Source organism: Oncorhynchus mykiss, chromosome 15, assembly GCF_013265735.2.
Source record: "Oncorhynchus mykiss isolate Arlee chromosome 15, USDA_OmykA_1.1, whole genome shotgun sequence".
Classification (NCBI taxonomy): Eukaryota; Metazoa; Chordata; class Actinopteri; order Salmoniformes; family Salmonidae; genus Oncorhynchus; species Oncorhynchus mykiss.
The window spans coordinates 32,120,235-32,138,023 of NC_048579.1; the positions used below are offsets into that span (position 1 = coordinate 32,120,235).

At 42.9% G+C, this 17,789-nt stretch overlaps 1 protein-coding gene across 4 annotated transcripts in view; it reads right to left on the minus strand.

Annotated features, from left to right (window-relative positions):
- Positions 1-696: 696 nt before the first annotated feature.
- The window catches only part of sugct (succinyl-CoA:glutarate-CoA transferase), a 165,290-nt gene continuing 148,197 nt past the window's right edge, over positions 697-17,789 (minus strand). For all 4 annotated transcript variants that reach the window (XM_036944300.1, XM_021563086.2, XM_021563085.2 and 1 more), the window contains one exon: positions 697-1,671. In XM_036944300.1, coding sequence (XP_036800195.1) covers positions 1,508-1,671 — 164 coding nt within the window. In that variant the 3' untranslated portion in view covers positions 697-1,507. The remainder of the gene's footprint in view (positions 1,672-17,789) is intronic.

Below are 17,789 nucleotides of genomic sequence, written 5' to 3' on the forward strand. Positions count from 1 at the left end.
GGTTTTGTCTTGTATTCCTACACACCTGGTTTCAATCCCATTCACATTACCTGTTGTGTATTTAACCCTCTGTTCCCCTCATGTCTTTGTCAGAGATTGTTTGTTATGTCAGTGTTGTATATATTTTTGTTTTGGTGCACGTCGGGTCCTCGTACCCATTTTTGTTATTTGTTACATTTAGTGTTTGGAGTATGTTTCGTTCATTGTTATTAAATAACTCCATTACACTCAGTTTGATTCTCCTGCGCCTGACTTCCCTGCCACCTATACACACGACTCTGATACTACCACACTGTTATGTTCAGCTAAATAACTGTTTTTTTTCCCCTCTTTCTGTCATTTGGTGGTCAAAGCAAGACTGTGAAAACAGTTTGGGCAACGCCTTCCTCTCACTCTTCCTCTCTCTGCCCCTGGCCGGAAACAATCTCAGAAGTCTATGTTTCATAAGTTTGGACAGCACAGTACAGTACATTAAAGTACAGTAATGTACAGCAAAGTAGGGTACAGCATAATGTACCATACTAAAGATATCTACTTTACTGTACTGTGCTGTGATGTCCAAACTTATGAAACAAAGACGTCTATGATTGTTTCAGATTTGGTCTGGTCCTTTACCAACCAAATGTGATCTTGTTTGGGGCAAAACATAGCTAATGGTCACAAGACTAATAGTCCTGTGAAATAACAAGAACAATGTTCACAACCATTTTATTTGTTGCTAATGAATGTCAGGTTAACAATTACAAATCACCTAGTTGGATCTCACTGGTTGATAATAATTTCTTACATGTGTAAAGTACATTTCATTACAAAAATAATTTATAAGTTCCTTAAAAGAAATGTTGTATGCATCTCCAGCACAAACGTGCACTTGGCTGAACATGGATCAACTCTGGATATGATATAAAGGATTTAAGTGCAGTAATGAGTGATGACTGACCACCAAGATAGCATTAAGCGATATCCTTCCAAAGGCTGAAATGTTTTCCTTATTTCACTGGCCTGAGTGAAATGTCAGACCTACGGTAGAGTGTGTCATATTGATTAATCATGTGTGAATCACAAAGTGATGCCATTGAGACCTAGGAGAGATGCAAATAAAATGCTAGTTGGCTAAGGAAAGGGTGTGTACATACATCATTATGTCATTATTGCTACGTTGGTGGTTTCGCTGATGGTTATTCATGGTTTACAAAAGCAAAACCTTTGTATCAAGGAAGTAACACAAAAATCCTGCAGAGTGGTCCAAACAGGGCTTAGGTGGAAATCCCTGAGATATCTGGAAAACCTAGGAATTTTGGGAAAGTTACCAGTATTTTGCAACCCTTAGGTGGAACATGAAGGTTTTCATTGGTTAACAGTTGTGCTCCATCCAGGGTGTGCAAATTGCTCATTTACCAATTTCACCCGTGCTCTTTCTCAATTATTATTTTCTAGATTCTTTGCGTCCGCTCTCTTCACCTCCTTTATGTAGTGCTTATGTAGTTATTGAGATAGAGCACAGTTATCAATGCACTTCATTCTGGGCAACTGTCCCTGATGCCAGCAGCTGATTGATGACATCATCATTATAGGACAGGCTGTCTCTGAGAACTTGCACAGTGTGTTGACCAATCACGGGAGGGGGCATCGGCTCCCTGCTCTCAAAGGTGTTGAATCGGACCGCTGGCCCTGTGGAAAAAGAGTAGATACAAATTGGTTACACTAAAAACAAACTACAACTTCTGACTTTTGGTGCAGCTTATAAATGCTTCATAAAGCCTTCATAAACACTACATGTGTTACACATAATCTATAACCGTATGTAATGCTTTATAAAGGGTTCATAAATGTGGCATAACTGTGTGACATAACCACCCATGTCAAATGTGACATAACCCACTATGTCAAATATGACATAAACCTGTGCTTTATAAAAGGTGGCATTAGCACCTCTTAATAAAGGCCTTATAAATCATATCATTGGGGATTCACAAAGCATTTATAACCATGCCATGCATCTTGGTAGAGCATTGCAATGCCAGGATAGTGGGTTTGATTCCCGGGACCATCCACGCATAATAATTTATTCACACATGACTGTAAGTCACTTTGGATAAAAGCGCCTGATAAATGATATATATTATATTACTCTAAAACATTTATAGGATGGCCCAACCTCTTTCCCTCTTGGGTGCATTGTCAATATTGGACCTGACCTTAACCTTCTCCGAAATGCTCTACAGCCTTTTAAAATGTTTTTTTTTTTTTTATCCCCGAAATTAGATTCTCTCGGTTCAGTTTTTCCAAGTTTTGGATTTCCCCCATTCTTTCAGGTTTTCCCATTTTGTTCACACTTTAAAAAAAATTGAAAACAACCAAATGTCATTTTCTGTCTTCACAACAATGCATCACCACATCAGGGGTACACTTTTGAGGTTTGGGAAAAATCTATGAAATGTTGATATTTTTGTGTGGTTTCCCTTTAATTCAGTGAACATGAATGTTGTTTGGTTAGCAGGTTTTCTGTAGAGCAGTAATTGCATATGATGATTATTTATTCCATATACAGTGATTCGCATTGTGGCCGCTATGGAATGGCTGGAGTAAAAAGCCAGCAACACTTCGTATTATTCAGAGCCCCATGAAATGACACTATATTTACAATCTACAGACCCTACTGAGAATTCTCTACAATACTTTTACTGCGGCACCCAGAATAGTACTCGCTCTAAGCCAATATCTATTCCATATACAGTGATTCGCAATGGGGGCATTTATTTGACCATGGAACATCTTAAAACCAACATTTAATGCAAATGTCACTTAAATATGAACAAATATGAATCATTGTTAATGTTTAGATAAATTGTTTCATATATATCGTGAATAAATACAGGTTATTGACACCTTTTTACTATTACGTGGGGGACTTTTATTTTGATAATTTGAGAAATTCTGACGTACTTTTTTAGTGTTGCTGACTTGACACTGATCATATGGCGAGTTCGCAAATCAAATGCACACTTGTGGTGCCACTGGAAAATGAACAACAATTGACTTACCCTTTGTTTATTTAAATACTGCTGAACACAAAAATAAATACAACATGGAACAATTTCAAAGATTTAACTGAGTTACAGTTTATATAAAGAAATCAGTCAACGGAAAAAAATTAATTAGGCCCTAATCTATGGATTTCACATGACTGGGCAGTGGTGCAGCCATGGGTGGGCCTGGGAGGGCATAGGCCCATCCACTCGGCAGCCAGGCTCACCCACTCGGGAGACAGGCCCAGCCAATTAGTTTTCCCCACAAAACACCTCAGATGATCCTGTAGGTGAAGAAGCCGGATGTGAAGTTCTTGGGCTGACGTGGTTACACAAGGGATTATATTGGCAAAGGTGAAATTCATACGAATGGGGATGAAAACAAAGTTGTTCACAACATTAGAGACAAATAAGCTTTTTGTGCATATGGCACATTTCTGGGATTTTATCATTTCAGCTCATGTAACATGGGACCAATACTTTACATGTTGCGTTTATATTTTTGTTCAATGTAGTTTGTAGTAGTTGAGTTAGATTACATTGTAGCTACCTCAATTGTTATTTCAAATACTTTTGGTGACTTCACAGCAATTGCTAACTAGCCTAAATGTAGCTAGCTAGCAGGCTCAGCTATATAAAAATCCCTCTAAATACAGCCACGTCTCATGGTCACATCATGAGATTTGTAAATTAAAGAGGAATATAATAATACGAATCAAATGGAGTTTCTACATCTCCCCATTTAGAGTTCCTGGCACAGCACAGAAATGCCTTATCCAGATGGTGTGACATAAGCATTTCTTAACAGACATGCTACCTTTCTTTGTTGTTACTTTTAAGGTTGCAACCAACATGCAGTACCTCCAGCAGGCAGAGAACCATTTGTCTGCAAGCTCAGGGTAGAGCTACACTATTCACAGCCCTTTGCAATGTTCAATGTAATTGCATTGCTGGACTTTGTGAAAGTTAATGTATTTGAATTGTTTTAAAAATATACAAATATAAGGAAATGTATGGTTTAACCATGTCTTTATTTGTTTTAGCTGTTAGTGATAATTCCCTAAGTGTTAATACATTTGTGTTTATATCATTAAGCCTTTATGTACAGAATGGCTTTCACAGCTGGCTGAAGGACTGGACCAAGGTGCAGCATGGTAAGCGTACATTTGAACTTTATTTAAAAATGACGCCGACAAAACGATGGCCAAATGTGTCGGACTTTATAGTAAGTAGAGCGTCATATGACATAAGGCATTTATGTATTTGTTACGAATGACCATAGGTGGCTGACTTTAAAGTATGTACAGCGTCATATGATACAAGCCATTTATGTACTCAATGTGTCATAAATGACCAAAGGGGTCTGAATCATGTCCAATCAATTGAATATACCACAGGTGGACTCCAATCAAGTTGAAGAAACACCTCAAGGATGATCAATGTCAAGTCTCATAGCAAAGGGTCTGAATACTTACGTAAATAAGGCTTTTACATTTTTTTTATATACATTTGCAAAATTTTCTAAAAACCTATTTTCACTTTGTCATTATAGGGTATTGTGTGTAGAATGATAAGGAAAAACTTTAATTTAATACATTTTATAATAAGGCTGTAATGTCACAAACTGTGGAAAAATTGAAGCGGTCTGAATACTTCCCGAATGCACTGTATAGGCCTAATAAACAATTTATGAATGCTCTATAAAGCCCAGCTGTAGTTAATAAAAAATGGGACCCAAGTTGGGGTTAACAAACCTGAGAAGAGTACAATTTAAAAGATGTGGAATTAATGGAGTTGAGAATTGACCTGGATTCATTATTCTGGGGTTTCAGTGATAAGGCTTTCATCATGACAGACAGAGACACATAGATGAGACTGCTCTGATAGTTTCACCTAATTCATGCAGTGTTGGAACAAAGAGGGAAAGAGAAGTAAAGACACATGAGTCAAGACACTTCCTATATTTCAACAAACCAGCGTAGATGATGCTAAAGATACCATTAATTTCCTCATCCAACTTCCTTTGCTCTTATTCCACATTTTGTTGCGCTACTGCCAGATTTCAATTAAATATAAAACATTTTCTGACCGATTTATACACAATGCCCCATAATGACAAAGTGAAAACATTGTTTTAGACATTTATTGAAAATTAAAAACAGAAATGTCCTATTTAAATAAGTATTTACACCCGAGTCAATAATTTGTAGAAGCACCTTATGGCAGTGATCACAGCAGTGAGTCTTTCTGGGTAAGTCTCTAAGAGCTTTCCACACCTGGATTGTGCAACATTTGCCCATTATTCTTTAAAAAATGGGTTCGCGCCCAGGCTCTGTCGTAACCGGCCGCGACCGGGAGGTCCGTGGGGCGACGCACAATTGGCCTAGCGTCGTCCGGGTTAGAGAGGTCTTGGCCGGTAGGGATGTCCTTGTATCATCGCGCACCAGTGCCCATCCAAGAAGGCTCAAGGTCATTGGCCACAGAAAAAATGACATCAAATCACATTATATGCATAGTAACTTTGATTGGAGTGATACTTTCACAATTTTAGCTAGCAGCTAGCAAATCCTTTTTAATAGTTGTCATAAGAAGATAAATAATTAAGAGAAATGATCTATAAAACGTATCGGTGCTCATTGGACATAAAAATTACACAACAAGTTGGAAATCGCAAATTCAATTAGTGGTTTGAAAGGAATCAGTGCCTGTGGCTGTGTGGTCCCAAATCTGGGCTTAAGGGGCTCTTTTCCAAGTTTAAAATGATACATTCAGCATTGGCCATGCAGTCAATGAAGCAAGATTTGTGCCGCGCTCAAAACAAATGTTAAGTCGTAGGACCGCCGCTCCACCTTCCTGCTCAAGTGAGCCGAGCACAACAATGTGAGTCCAAAAATGTATTGTATGCTGCTTCATAAATTATGTAATATGCCAGGGAGATATGTATACTGTAGCTAAGAAAGTAATACTATGTGTATGTTGTGCAGTAAGATGTTAGTAGCCCATGTGCCTCACCCTAATAACGTGGTCTATTTACCCCTCTTAATTTCACTTACTGTTCTTACTGTTCTACTGTAGCCTATAACCTGTTTTAGAGAAATGTAATCACCGAATAGTTCATTGTCTGCTTATATATGCCCCCTTTATTTATCCTACGGTTTAACTTGGTGTACAGGGAGAGCACCATCGTTGTACATTTCAAAAGTGCTAAACAAATAGTTTGGAACTAATGTTACGTCCATCCTAGCTCGCTCATTGTCTTAATCGAAATGACGGATTGTCTCTTATCTGCTTGTCGTCCCCTTATGCCATAGTTTGTACATATCAACTGTCATTAGAAACCACATTTGTTTGAGCAAGTCAGCCATATCAGCTGTTTTTTTTTAACTGTTTCGCTGCCAGACAAGGCTCTGCTGATAGCCAGGTGTAGCAGTGGTAAGATGTTGGGACTGCTGTTGGGACAGATTTATGTAGGCCCTAACAGTTAGTGGGCATATAGTGCAATTCATGTATTGTTTAGTGTTGTGTTGTGTAGTGGCTTTGCTGGCATGCAATACACAATTAAATTTTTTTGCCCCACCAAGATTTACATGCTAAAATCGCCACTGATTACAAGCATACCCATAACCTCATGTAGCCACCACTATGCTTAAAAATATGGAGAGTGGTACTCAGTAATGTATTTGCCCCAAACATAACACTTTGTTTTCAGGTCAAAAAGTTAATTGCTTTGACACATTTTTGCAGTATTACTTTAGTGCATTGCTGCAAACCGGATGCAGGTTAGTATTATGGAGTAACTACAAGGATGTTGATCCATCCTCAGTTTTTTATATCACAGCCATTAAACTCTGCAACTGTTTTAAAGTCACCATTGGCTTCATGATAAAATCCAAGAGCAGTTCCCTTCCTCTCCAGCAACTGAGTTAGGAAGGACACCTGTATCTTTGTAGTGACAGGGTGTATTGGTACACCATTCAAAGTGTAATAATAACTTTACCATGCTCAAAGGGATATTCAATGTCTGTTTATTTTTTATATACTGATAGGGGCCCTTCTTTGCGAGGCCCCTGATAGGGGCCCTCCCTTTCTGTTTGTGTGGTTGGACACAGGTGTGCTGGAGCCAGAGCGGATCCTCACTAGCTGCAACCCGTTCCATAATCAAGACCTCTACAAATACTCAGTCCTGCCACTTCCACTCTGCTGGATCGTAATCTCTGTTCAGTCATGCTTCTAGCTATTTGTTGTTATTTAAGATCCTGTCTCCTGCTGTGCCTATTTCTTTGCCTGACGCTGTTTCTCCTCTCACTGCAGTTTTGCCGCTCTGACTCTAGTTCCTGTATCCTGTTCCACATCTTACTACCCTGTTCTGGATTCAACTCATCATCACTCCCTTGGATTCCCCTCTAGACCTGTTTACCCTGTCCCAACCCAGCTCACTCCAACCTCCGCCTCCACATCTGGTTTCCTACAACTCATCCAAGCTTCCCTGGATCTGCACTTCATCCCTCCCTGTGTTACAATAAATATCTTGGTTCATTCATCCCCACATGAGTTTTCACTGAACCTGTCTGTTCTACAGAGTCAAACCTTCGCCCAAAGCTCACAACCTGTTCCTACTCCCGAGTGCTACGATGAAAATCTCGGAGCTTGCAGAGCTTTTCTAGTACAATGTTCACTAGTAATTGAGCAACAGCCCAGCTCTATTGGTTGCCTCTGTGGTGCAGCGCTTTCCTGGGCCACTGCTGTGTGGGAGAGACTGTCACCCATTGGCTTCTCCTATAGCAGATTCACGGAGGAGATGAGGAAGGTCTTCGACCACCCAATCTGCGGAAAGGATGCTGCTAAACGAGTCATGTCCCTCCGTCAAGGTGGCATGTGAGTTCCGCACCCTCGCCGCAGAGAGCGGCTGAAATGAAGAGGCTCTTCAGGGAGCTATCCGGAACTCACTCACTGAGCCTCAAGGTTAGTTGGCGTCCATGGAAGGATACTGATCTTGCTGAACTCCTTTCTCTCACTATCCGCATTGACAACTGCCTCCGGGCGCGTCGGAGGGTAGGTAGGGTTGCAAGTTCCTTAACATCTGCTTCAGTGCCTTTTCCTTCTCCTCCGACTGCATCCTTACCCCAGGCATGTTCTAAGCCTGAACCAATGCAGCTTGGCCGGACCAGTCTATCTCCAGAGGAGAGGCAGCGGCGTGTCTATACTGTGGCCAGGTTGGCCAGCTGGTCTCTACTTGTTCCCTGCGTCCAGTAAAAGTTAGGCCTGGACACCATTCCACTTAACGCCCTTCTCGATGCCAAGCTTCTCTTCCGTGTACGTGAGAAAACCGTTCCAGTCATCCTACGTCTCTCTGGTAATCACCAGGAAAAGATCAGTTTCCACATAATTAACAGTCCCAACTCTCCCCTGCTTCTGGGTCATCCATGGTTAAACTTTAAAAAAGACGCTCCGAAATTCATCTCAGCTGGCTTGGTCTGTGTCCGGAATAAAACATCCACCAAACCTATGTCCGGTCTGCTTCGCCCTCTTCCCATACCCAGTTGCCCCTGGTCACACATAACTCTGGACTTCGTTACTGGCCTTCCTCCATCTAACGGTAACTCAGTCATCCTCACTATTATTGACCGATTTTCCAAAGCGGCTCACTTAATTCCCCTCCAAGCTTCCTTCCTCCAGGGAGACTACGGACCTACTGGTATCCCATGTGTTGTGGTTGCATGGCATCCCTATTGATATTGTTTCTGACAGGGGACCACAGTTTACTTCCAGGGTATGGAGAGCCTTCTGCACAGCACTTGGGATTAAGGTTAGCCTTTCATCTGGATATCACCCCCAGACCAATGGCCAGACCGAGCGGGCCAATCAATAGTTGGAAACTGCCCTATGCTGTGACTTCGGCTAACCCTTCCTCCTGGAGTGCCCAGTTACCCTGGGTGGAATATGCCCACAATACCCTCATCAACGCCTTGTCAGGTATGTCACCCTTTGAGTGTTCCCTGGGTTTCCAACCCAACTTGTTCCCTGCCCAAGAGGTCGAGGTGCCCTCAGTCCAGGACCACATGTGCCGTTGTCATCGCACCTGGAGGAGGGCCCGGGCTGCTTTTCGTGCCTCCACCAGGACCCAATCTCAAGCTAACCGTTGATGTGCTTCAGCTCCAGTCCAAAGGGTATGGCTCTCGTCTAAGGACTTGCCCTTGAAAGTGGCTTCCAGAAAACTAGCACCCCGATTCATTGGTCCATTTGAGATTGATCATGTCATTAAGCCTTCTGCTGTGCATCTAAAACTCCCAAACTCTCTCTAAATCCACCCCATCTTCCATGTGTCTTTAATCAAACCAGTCTGCTCCAGCCACCTGTCTCCCCCTGCAGCTGCTCCTCCACCCCCTCGGCTCATCGATGACCATCCTGCCTATACTGTCCAGCGGCTTTTGGATGTACTCCGTCGGGGTCACGGTTGCTAGTATTTTAGTGGACTGGGAGGGATACGGGCCTGAGGAGCGCTGCTGGGTGCCCTGTCACATTCTGGACCCATCCCTCCTACAGGATTTCCATTCCTCACACCCTGACAAGCCAGGTAGTGCGCCCGTAGGGGGGTGTACTTGCACATCTGCTCCTGCCACACCCCCTAGTGGACATCCGGTGTCTCCTTAACCTGCAGCCACTCCTCCAGTACACTCTATCTCTCCAACCACACACAAACAGAAAGGGAGTGGAGATGGGTGTGCTGGAGCCAGAGCGGATCCTCACCAGCTGCAATCCGTTCCATAATCAAGACCTCTACAAATACTCAGTCCTGCCACTTTCACTCTGCCGGATCGTAATCGCTGTTCATTCAGTCATGCTTCTAGCTATTTGTTATATAAGATCCTGTATCCTGCTGTGCCTATTTCTTTGCATGACGCTGTTTCTCCTCCTCACTGCAGTTTTGCCGCTCTGACTCTGGTTCCTGTCTCCTGTTCCACATCTCACCACCCTGCTACCCTGTTCTGGATTAAACTCATCACTCCCTTGGATTCCCCTCTAGACCTGTTTACCCTGTCCCAACCCAGCTCAATACAACCTCAGCCTCCACATCTGGTTTCCTACAACTCATCCAAGCTTCCCTGAATCTGCACTTCATCTCTCCCTGTGTTACAATAAAAATCTTGGTTCATTCATCCCCGTTTCCTGGTCTGAGTCTGCTCTTGGGTTCCCCTGTGCTGCTCCACTTTATCATAAACTGATGAGTATCCTGTAAAATCCCCCTCTTGATCAAAATATATGCCATGTATACAAAAGATTTTCATTGACTATCAAACAGTGAATTTCAAATAAAGGTCCCTTACTGTTTGACGAACGATATCCAACCCCGGAAGTTAAACAATTGTGGGTAATGCAACACAAGGACACCGACATTGCGGTAAAGCAACCCGAAAGCAGAGTTTTGGTATGCAGTAAAGTCTGTCATCTGGTATTTACACCACATATCAATCGCTGCGCTTTTCAATAGCTTTGGAGACTCGCGGGGGATGTCAGACAAAAACAAGCCATTTGAGGATAAAGGGACACATCTCCACATCCTCAGAGGGACCCGATCAAGGTCTGAACATTCTATAACCATTTCCTGACACTTTCTATGATTGCATTTCTGTAGAGGACATACGTTTTCGGCAGACTGAAACGACTGACTTTTCATTTGGTGGGCGCTGCCATAAAATTTGTCGTTGCCTCACTGCTTTGATTCCAGTTTTTGATTTTTCTCTCTGCCACTGCGAGTAAATAAATCCGTTGATCTAATGACTGTTTGCTGGAACCATGACATACTGCGTTATGAGAGACAGTTTAGATGTAGAGAATATTGAAAAATAAGAGCCATACAATGCTTTCCCAAATAAACCACAAGGGCTGGACTGAAACTAATGCCCCATATGACACCCAATTCTCTGTACCAACTTTTCAGACGGAAGGTTAACTACAAAACTGAGAGAACGCACCAAAGGACTGAGGCTGTTTTCAATGAAAGATGAGGCCAGGCTGTAAAATGTGAGATCAGAATGAAAAGCAAAGATGGGAGGGAAAGAAAGGAGGGGAGAACAGGACCCTGAACATGGCTGTGTGCGTGTGTGAGGACACGTGCGGTTTCCCTCTGCCTTTCAATGCCTCAGCAGTAATGAACGATGCCCTCACCACATCCTCTATTTCCTCCCCCACTCCTTCGATACGATGGGCGGCCGCAAGGCCACATCTGCTTTCCCACACTGTTCCGTTATCGGAGGAAGATGCTCCTCGTAGTCTCACCACAAAAAGCTCTCTGTTCTGTTCGGGTCTTTCCATCTTTCCTTTTCTAGTCCTCTGCTGGGTCTTACAACAGACTGATTCTCTCTCCCTCTATCTAGAGTCTATCCCAACCTCTCTGCTTTCATTTCTATTGGAGATCAATTCATCAAGTGAAAAACTCAAGGCCTCATCGTAAAGCAAAGGGATTTATCCCTCTATTGAAATATGCATGTACATACACACACACCCACCCACCCACCCACATTCTGTGCCCAGCAGTTCCATAGTCGGTGCCAACTCATTACTGGCCATGGCTCAGCTCCAGAGTATTGTAAATGGGATGGATCGGTCCGATGCAGACAGTCCCATTCAGGAAGCACCCTTTTGGGGGACACGGATGGAGAGAGACCGGGAGACTAAGCCAGTGAGACAGAGGGCATCGGGGCTTCCTGACCTCCTGAGGAAATAGCATGCCGCCGAGCCTGAGGTTTCAGTGCTCAGTGGCCCATGAGTCAGCCAACAGACCCACAGGCCCACAGGAGATTTGTGGAAAAGTCCAGAGAATTTGATAAATACCTAAATAAGCGGTGAGTCAACACATACTGGAGCTCTCTGTATGGCCCATTCCTGACGGTACCCTGTGAAACGACAGACGATTGAGATAAAAAATTTAAAAAGACTGTCTGCCCAGTGGGTTGGCACAAAAGGGCCAAGAATGGGACAAAAGAGCGGTGCTCATGTGCAGACCTATGCCCTTGAGGTTCTTGGTCCCTGCTGGTTGCGCGGGGTGGGGGCACATCCGGGACAAAGATGAAGTGAGAGGGGTTCAAACTCTGAAACAGTCCGTCAGAATCTGGTCTAGTGATAGCGCTGCCAGCCCCGGACCACACATAACCCTTGACGACAGGGGTTTGAGACACGTCTCAGCCACTCTTCTGTCTTTGCCCCTCGCTACCATGTATCAAACACTTTTCTTTCGCATCTGTTTGATCAAGGAAAATAAAATATGTGGGAGGGAGAATCAGAATGTAGATCTTCTTTAAAGCAATAACTAAAGCAGTCAGATGAAATAGGGCTATGAGAAGAGAATACTTTCCGATGTATCGTGACAAAGTATTGCTCATTATATTAAAAAGAACCGGACACTGTGTCCCTCTCTCCTCTCTCTTGCAATTGTTACTCTCTTTGGCTCTTATTCCAGTTCCAAAGAAAATTATGGAGAGAGGAGTGGGGGGGGGGGGGGGGGGACTCATTCACAGCATGAAGCTCCACAGAGCTGTCGGTTGAAGTACATCTTCATCCTCTGCACTTTGAACCCACGCAACAAGTCACCCCTTTTCAGTCTCTTTAATCAGCCTCCCTGGCTTCCCTTGAACGGTGGAATACATGTTTCATGGGTATTTCTCTTCTGAGAAATGGATACAGAGTGGTCTGGATGAAAAAGTCACATTTTTGATCTCACAGAAAACTTTTTCTCCTCCCTGATTATTGCCATACAATTTTTAAAACACACCCTGACTGTATACATGCATGTACTTTATGTAGCCATGTGCGCACGTACACACACACATTTCTTGACTTTGTTGCATCACGATTCCACCATCCACCATAATAGAGTTTAAGAAAACAAAAATGTGTATTTTACAACGAATGCTTCATTGAGGGATCTACATCCAGCAGACAGTGACCTAAATGCTCTGTAAGATAAAATAGCCTGAGGAGGAAATGCAACTTAAAGAACCTTGATGTCAGAGTTAAGAGGCCTGGTGGTTCCCTCAGCACCCAAGCAGCTCTTTGAGAGCGAGTGCTTCGGTGGGTTTACAGTGGGGAGGAGATAGAGATGTTTCAGCCTGGGCAACTCACGCTGGGACCCTCCCATTAACGTCAATAGCTGCCATAGTGTACCGAGTGGCAGACTGTAGATAACAAGAACCTTGTACTGTCATTCCTGTACCCCTGGGGCCAGTGAGGTGCCTATTTCATCTGAAAACATGCTTGAGTTTGACACATTGGAGTTTTGATCTATATTGTTGAATCAGTTGAACCCATACCGCAACCCTGCTCTTCCTGTCTGTGCTAAATTCTTGCCTCCGGGAATGAAAAGGAGATGCCACTTCTAGTCAGGAGTAAAAACATGGTAGAAAACAACAAAAAACGCAGGGGGTTGTGTACAGAGCTGGTGTAATAAGCGAGTAAGGGAGTTTTCCATTGTGACATATTATAATTAAGCAATAAGCCCCGAGGGGGTGTGGTATATTCTTATGCACGACGCAACGCTGATTGCCTAGATAGAGCACTTAGCCTGTTGGTATGTATGTGGACACCCCTTCAAATTAGTGGATTCGGCTATTTCAGCCACACCCGTTGCTGACAGGTGTATAAAAGCGAGCACCCAGCCATGCAATCTCCATAGACAAACATTGGCAGTAGAATGGCCGGTACTGAAGAGCTCATTGACTTTCAACGTGGCACTGTCATAGGGTGCCACCTTCCATCAGTTTGTCAATTTTTTTCCCTGCTAGAGCTGCCCCGGTCAACTGTAAGTGCTTTTACTGTGAAGTGGAAACAACAACGGCTCAGCCACAAAGTGGTAGGCCAAAAAAGCTCACAGAATGGACATACAAGTGCTGAAGCGCATAGCGTCTATCCTCGGTTGCAACAATTACTACCGAGTTCCAAACTGCCTCTGGAAGCGACGTCAGCACAAAAAACTGCTCGTCAGGATCTTCATGAAATGGGTTTCTACGGCCGAGCAGCCGCGCACACAAGCCTAAGATCATCATCTGAAATGGAGTGGTATAAAGCTCGCTGCCATTGGTATTTGGAGCAGTGGAAACAGGTTCTGAATCACGCTTCAACATCTGGCAGTCCGACAGACAAATATGGGTTTGGCCAGGAGAACGCTAACTGCCCCAATGCATAGTGCCAACTGTAAAGCGTTCTAGTCTAGGGCTGTTTTTCATGGTTCGGGCTAGGCCCGTTAGTTCCAGTGAAGGGAAATGTTAACACTACAGCATACAATGACATTCTCAACAATTCTGTGCTTCCAACTTTCTGGCACAAGTTTGGGGAAGGCCCTTTCCTGTTCAAGCATGACGATACCCCGTGCACAAAGCGAGGTCCATACAGAAATGGTTTGTCCTGATTGGTGCGGAAGAACTTGACACGCCTGCACAGAGCCCTAACCTCAACCCCATTGAACTCCTTTGGAATTAATTGGAACCCCGACTGCAGGCCAGGCCTAATCGCCTAACATCAGTGCCTGACCTCAACAATGCTCTTGTTGCTGAATGGAAGCAATGTTCCAACGTCTAGTGGAAAGCCTTCCCAGAAGAGTGGAGGCTGTTACAGCAGCAAAGGAGGGACCAACTCCATATTAATGCCCAGGATTTTGGAATGAGATGTTCGACATGCAGGTGTCCACATACGTTTGGCCATGTGGTGTATACTGGTCATATACCACAAACCCCTGAGGTGCCTTATTGCTTTTATAAAATGGTTAACATAATTTAGAGCAGTAAAAATAAATGTTTTGTCATACCCATGGCATACGGTCTGATATACCATGGCCAATGGTACAGGGTTCAGGGTTCAAACCAAACAGTTATAAAATAATATAAAATACGCCGGTAATATACCCATTCGGAAAGTATTCAGACCCCTTGAATTTTTCCACTTGTTGTTGCGTTACAGTCTTATCCTAAAATGGATGAAATAAAAAACGGTCCTCATCAATCTACACACAATACCCCATAATGACAAAGTGAAAACCGTTTATTTTTTATTTTTTTACATTTTGGAAATGTACAGTATATATAAAAAATGTAAATACCTGATTTACCTAAGTATTCAGACCCTTTTGTATGAGACTCAGGTGCCTCCTTGGACATGCTTTGGAAAGGCACACACCTGTTTATATAAGGTCCCACAGTTGACAGTGCATGTCAGAGCAAAAACCAAGCCAAGACAGGATTGTGTCGAGGCAAAGATCTGGGTAAGGGACCCAAAAAATGTCTGCCGCATTGAAAGTCCCTAATAACACAGTGGGCTCTATCGTTCTTAAATGGAAGAAGTTTGGAACCACCCAAGACTCTTCTTAGAGCTGGCTGCCCAGACAAACTGAGCAATCAGGGGAGGTGACCAAGAACCCCCTACTTGGACAGGGAGGTGAACAAGAACCCGATGGTCACTCTGACAGAGCTCCAGAGTTCGTCTGTGGAAATGGGAGTTTCAGAACTTTTCAGAAGGACAACCATCTCTGCAGCACTCCACCAATCAGGCCCTTTATGGTCGAGTGGCCAGACGGAAGCCACTCCTCAGTAAAAGGCACATGACAGGCTGCTTGGAACTTACCAAAGGGCCCCTAAAGGACTTTCAGACCATGACAAACAAGATTCTCTGGTCTGATGAAACCAAGATTCAAACACTTTGGCCTGAATGCCAAGCATCACATCTGGAGGAAACCTGGCGCCATCCCTACGGTGAAGGATGGTGGTGGCAACATCATGCTGTCGGGATGTTTTTGAGTGGCAGAGACTGAGAGAATAGTCAGGATCGAGGGAAAGATGAACGGAACAAAGTACAGAAAGATCATTGATGAAAACCAAACCTGCTCCAGAGAGCTCAGGATCACACACTGGGGCGAACGTTCACCTTCCATCAGGACAACAATCCTAAACACACAGCCAAGACAACACAGGAGTGGCTTCGGGACAAGTTTATGAATGTCCTTGAGTGGCCCAGCCAGAGCCCGGATTTGAACCCAGTCTAACATCTCTGGAGAGACCTGAAAATAGCTGTGCAGCAACGCTCCCCATCCAACCTGTCAGAGATTGAGAGGATCTGCAGAGAAGAATGGGAGAATCTCCCCAAATATCATAGCCAAGAAGACTCGAGGCTGTAACCGCTGCAAACGGTGCTTCAACAATGTACTGAGTAAAGGGTCTGAATACTTATGTAAATGTGATACTTCAGTTTTATATTTGTAATAAATGTGCATAAAGAAATTCTAGAAAACTGTTTTTGCTTTGTCATTATAGTGTATTGTGTGTAGATTGATGAGGGACAATTATATATAAACAAATGTTTAAAATGAGGCTGTAACGTACCAAATGTTGAAAAAGTCAAGGGGTCTAAATACTTTCCGAATGCACTGTATATCAGCATCTCCATCAATCTCCTTCAGTTGCATGGATGATCTGATTAATGACTGTTTCAAATGACACTCATTTTAATTAAGCCCTTCTAATTTTGCTTAGATGAGGTTTAAGCGTGGTTCATTAAATGTAGGAGTTATCAAATAATCTATTCACAACCTGTGATGACTCTTATTCTTCAATGTCACCATAAATGCTTTGAAAAGCTTTATTAACATAACTGTCAGATGTTGAGGGTGCTTCTAGGATGAGGTAAGCCTGCATTTAAAATAAGATCAAATAACTTTGGCATCTGCACTAGGAGACATTGACTTGGAGATACAATTCCATGGGAAACATTGCATTAGAGACTTATATAATATTCATATATACTGAACAAAAATATAACCACAACATGTAAAGTGTTAGTCTCATATTTCATGAGCTGAAATAAAAGATAAAATAAAATAAAAGCTTATTTCTCTCACATTTTGTGCACACATTTGTTTACATCCCTTTTAGTGGCATGTCAAGAAGTTGATTAAACAACATGCTCATTACACAGGTGCACCTTGTGCTGGGGACAATAAAAGGCCACTCTAAAATGTGTAGTTTTGTCACACAACACATTGCCACGTCTCAAGTTTTGAGGGAACGTGGAATTGGCATGGTGACTGCAATAATTCCCACCAGAGCTGTTGCCAGATAATTTAATCTGTTAATTCTGTCTGTAATAAAGCCCTTTTGTGGGGAAAAACAAATTGTGATTGGCTGGGCCTGGCTTCCATGCCCTCCCAGGCCCAGGACCCTCTGTCCAGTCATGTGACATCCATAGATTAGGCCCTAATGAATTTATTTCAATTGACTGATTTACTTATATGAACTGTAACTCAGTTAAATCGTTGAAATGGTTGCAAGTTGCATTTATATTTTGTTCAGTATATTATATGCATAACCACAAAATTCTCTAGGGTATATCCTATTCCTCCCATTTCCAAAGGTCTATCTCCAATTTATCGGGGTGAACCTACCTACACATGTATTTGTTTGATATGAGATGGAAAACACATTTCCCCAAAGGGACACAATAAACATTGTAAGACTAGAAATGTTATATCCACAACCGTTTCGCTGAGAAAAGTATTTGGGCTCTCAATCTTTACCATAAAACTGCCTGGCCTGGTCAAGTTTGTAGTAAATGGAATATGTCTGACATTATTTATGAGGCCTATGTTATTTTCCTTAAATACATGGGACATTCCATCTGATACAAGTTACATTAGATATAGACTAATACTAAGAAAACATGATGAATTCTGAATCATCTGCTGGATTTGAATAACAAGTAACATCACTTTTTTTATTGTGA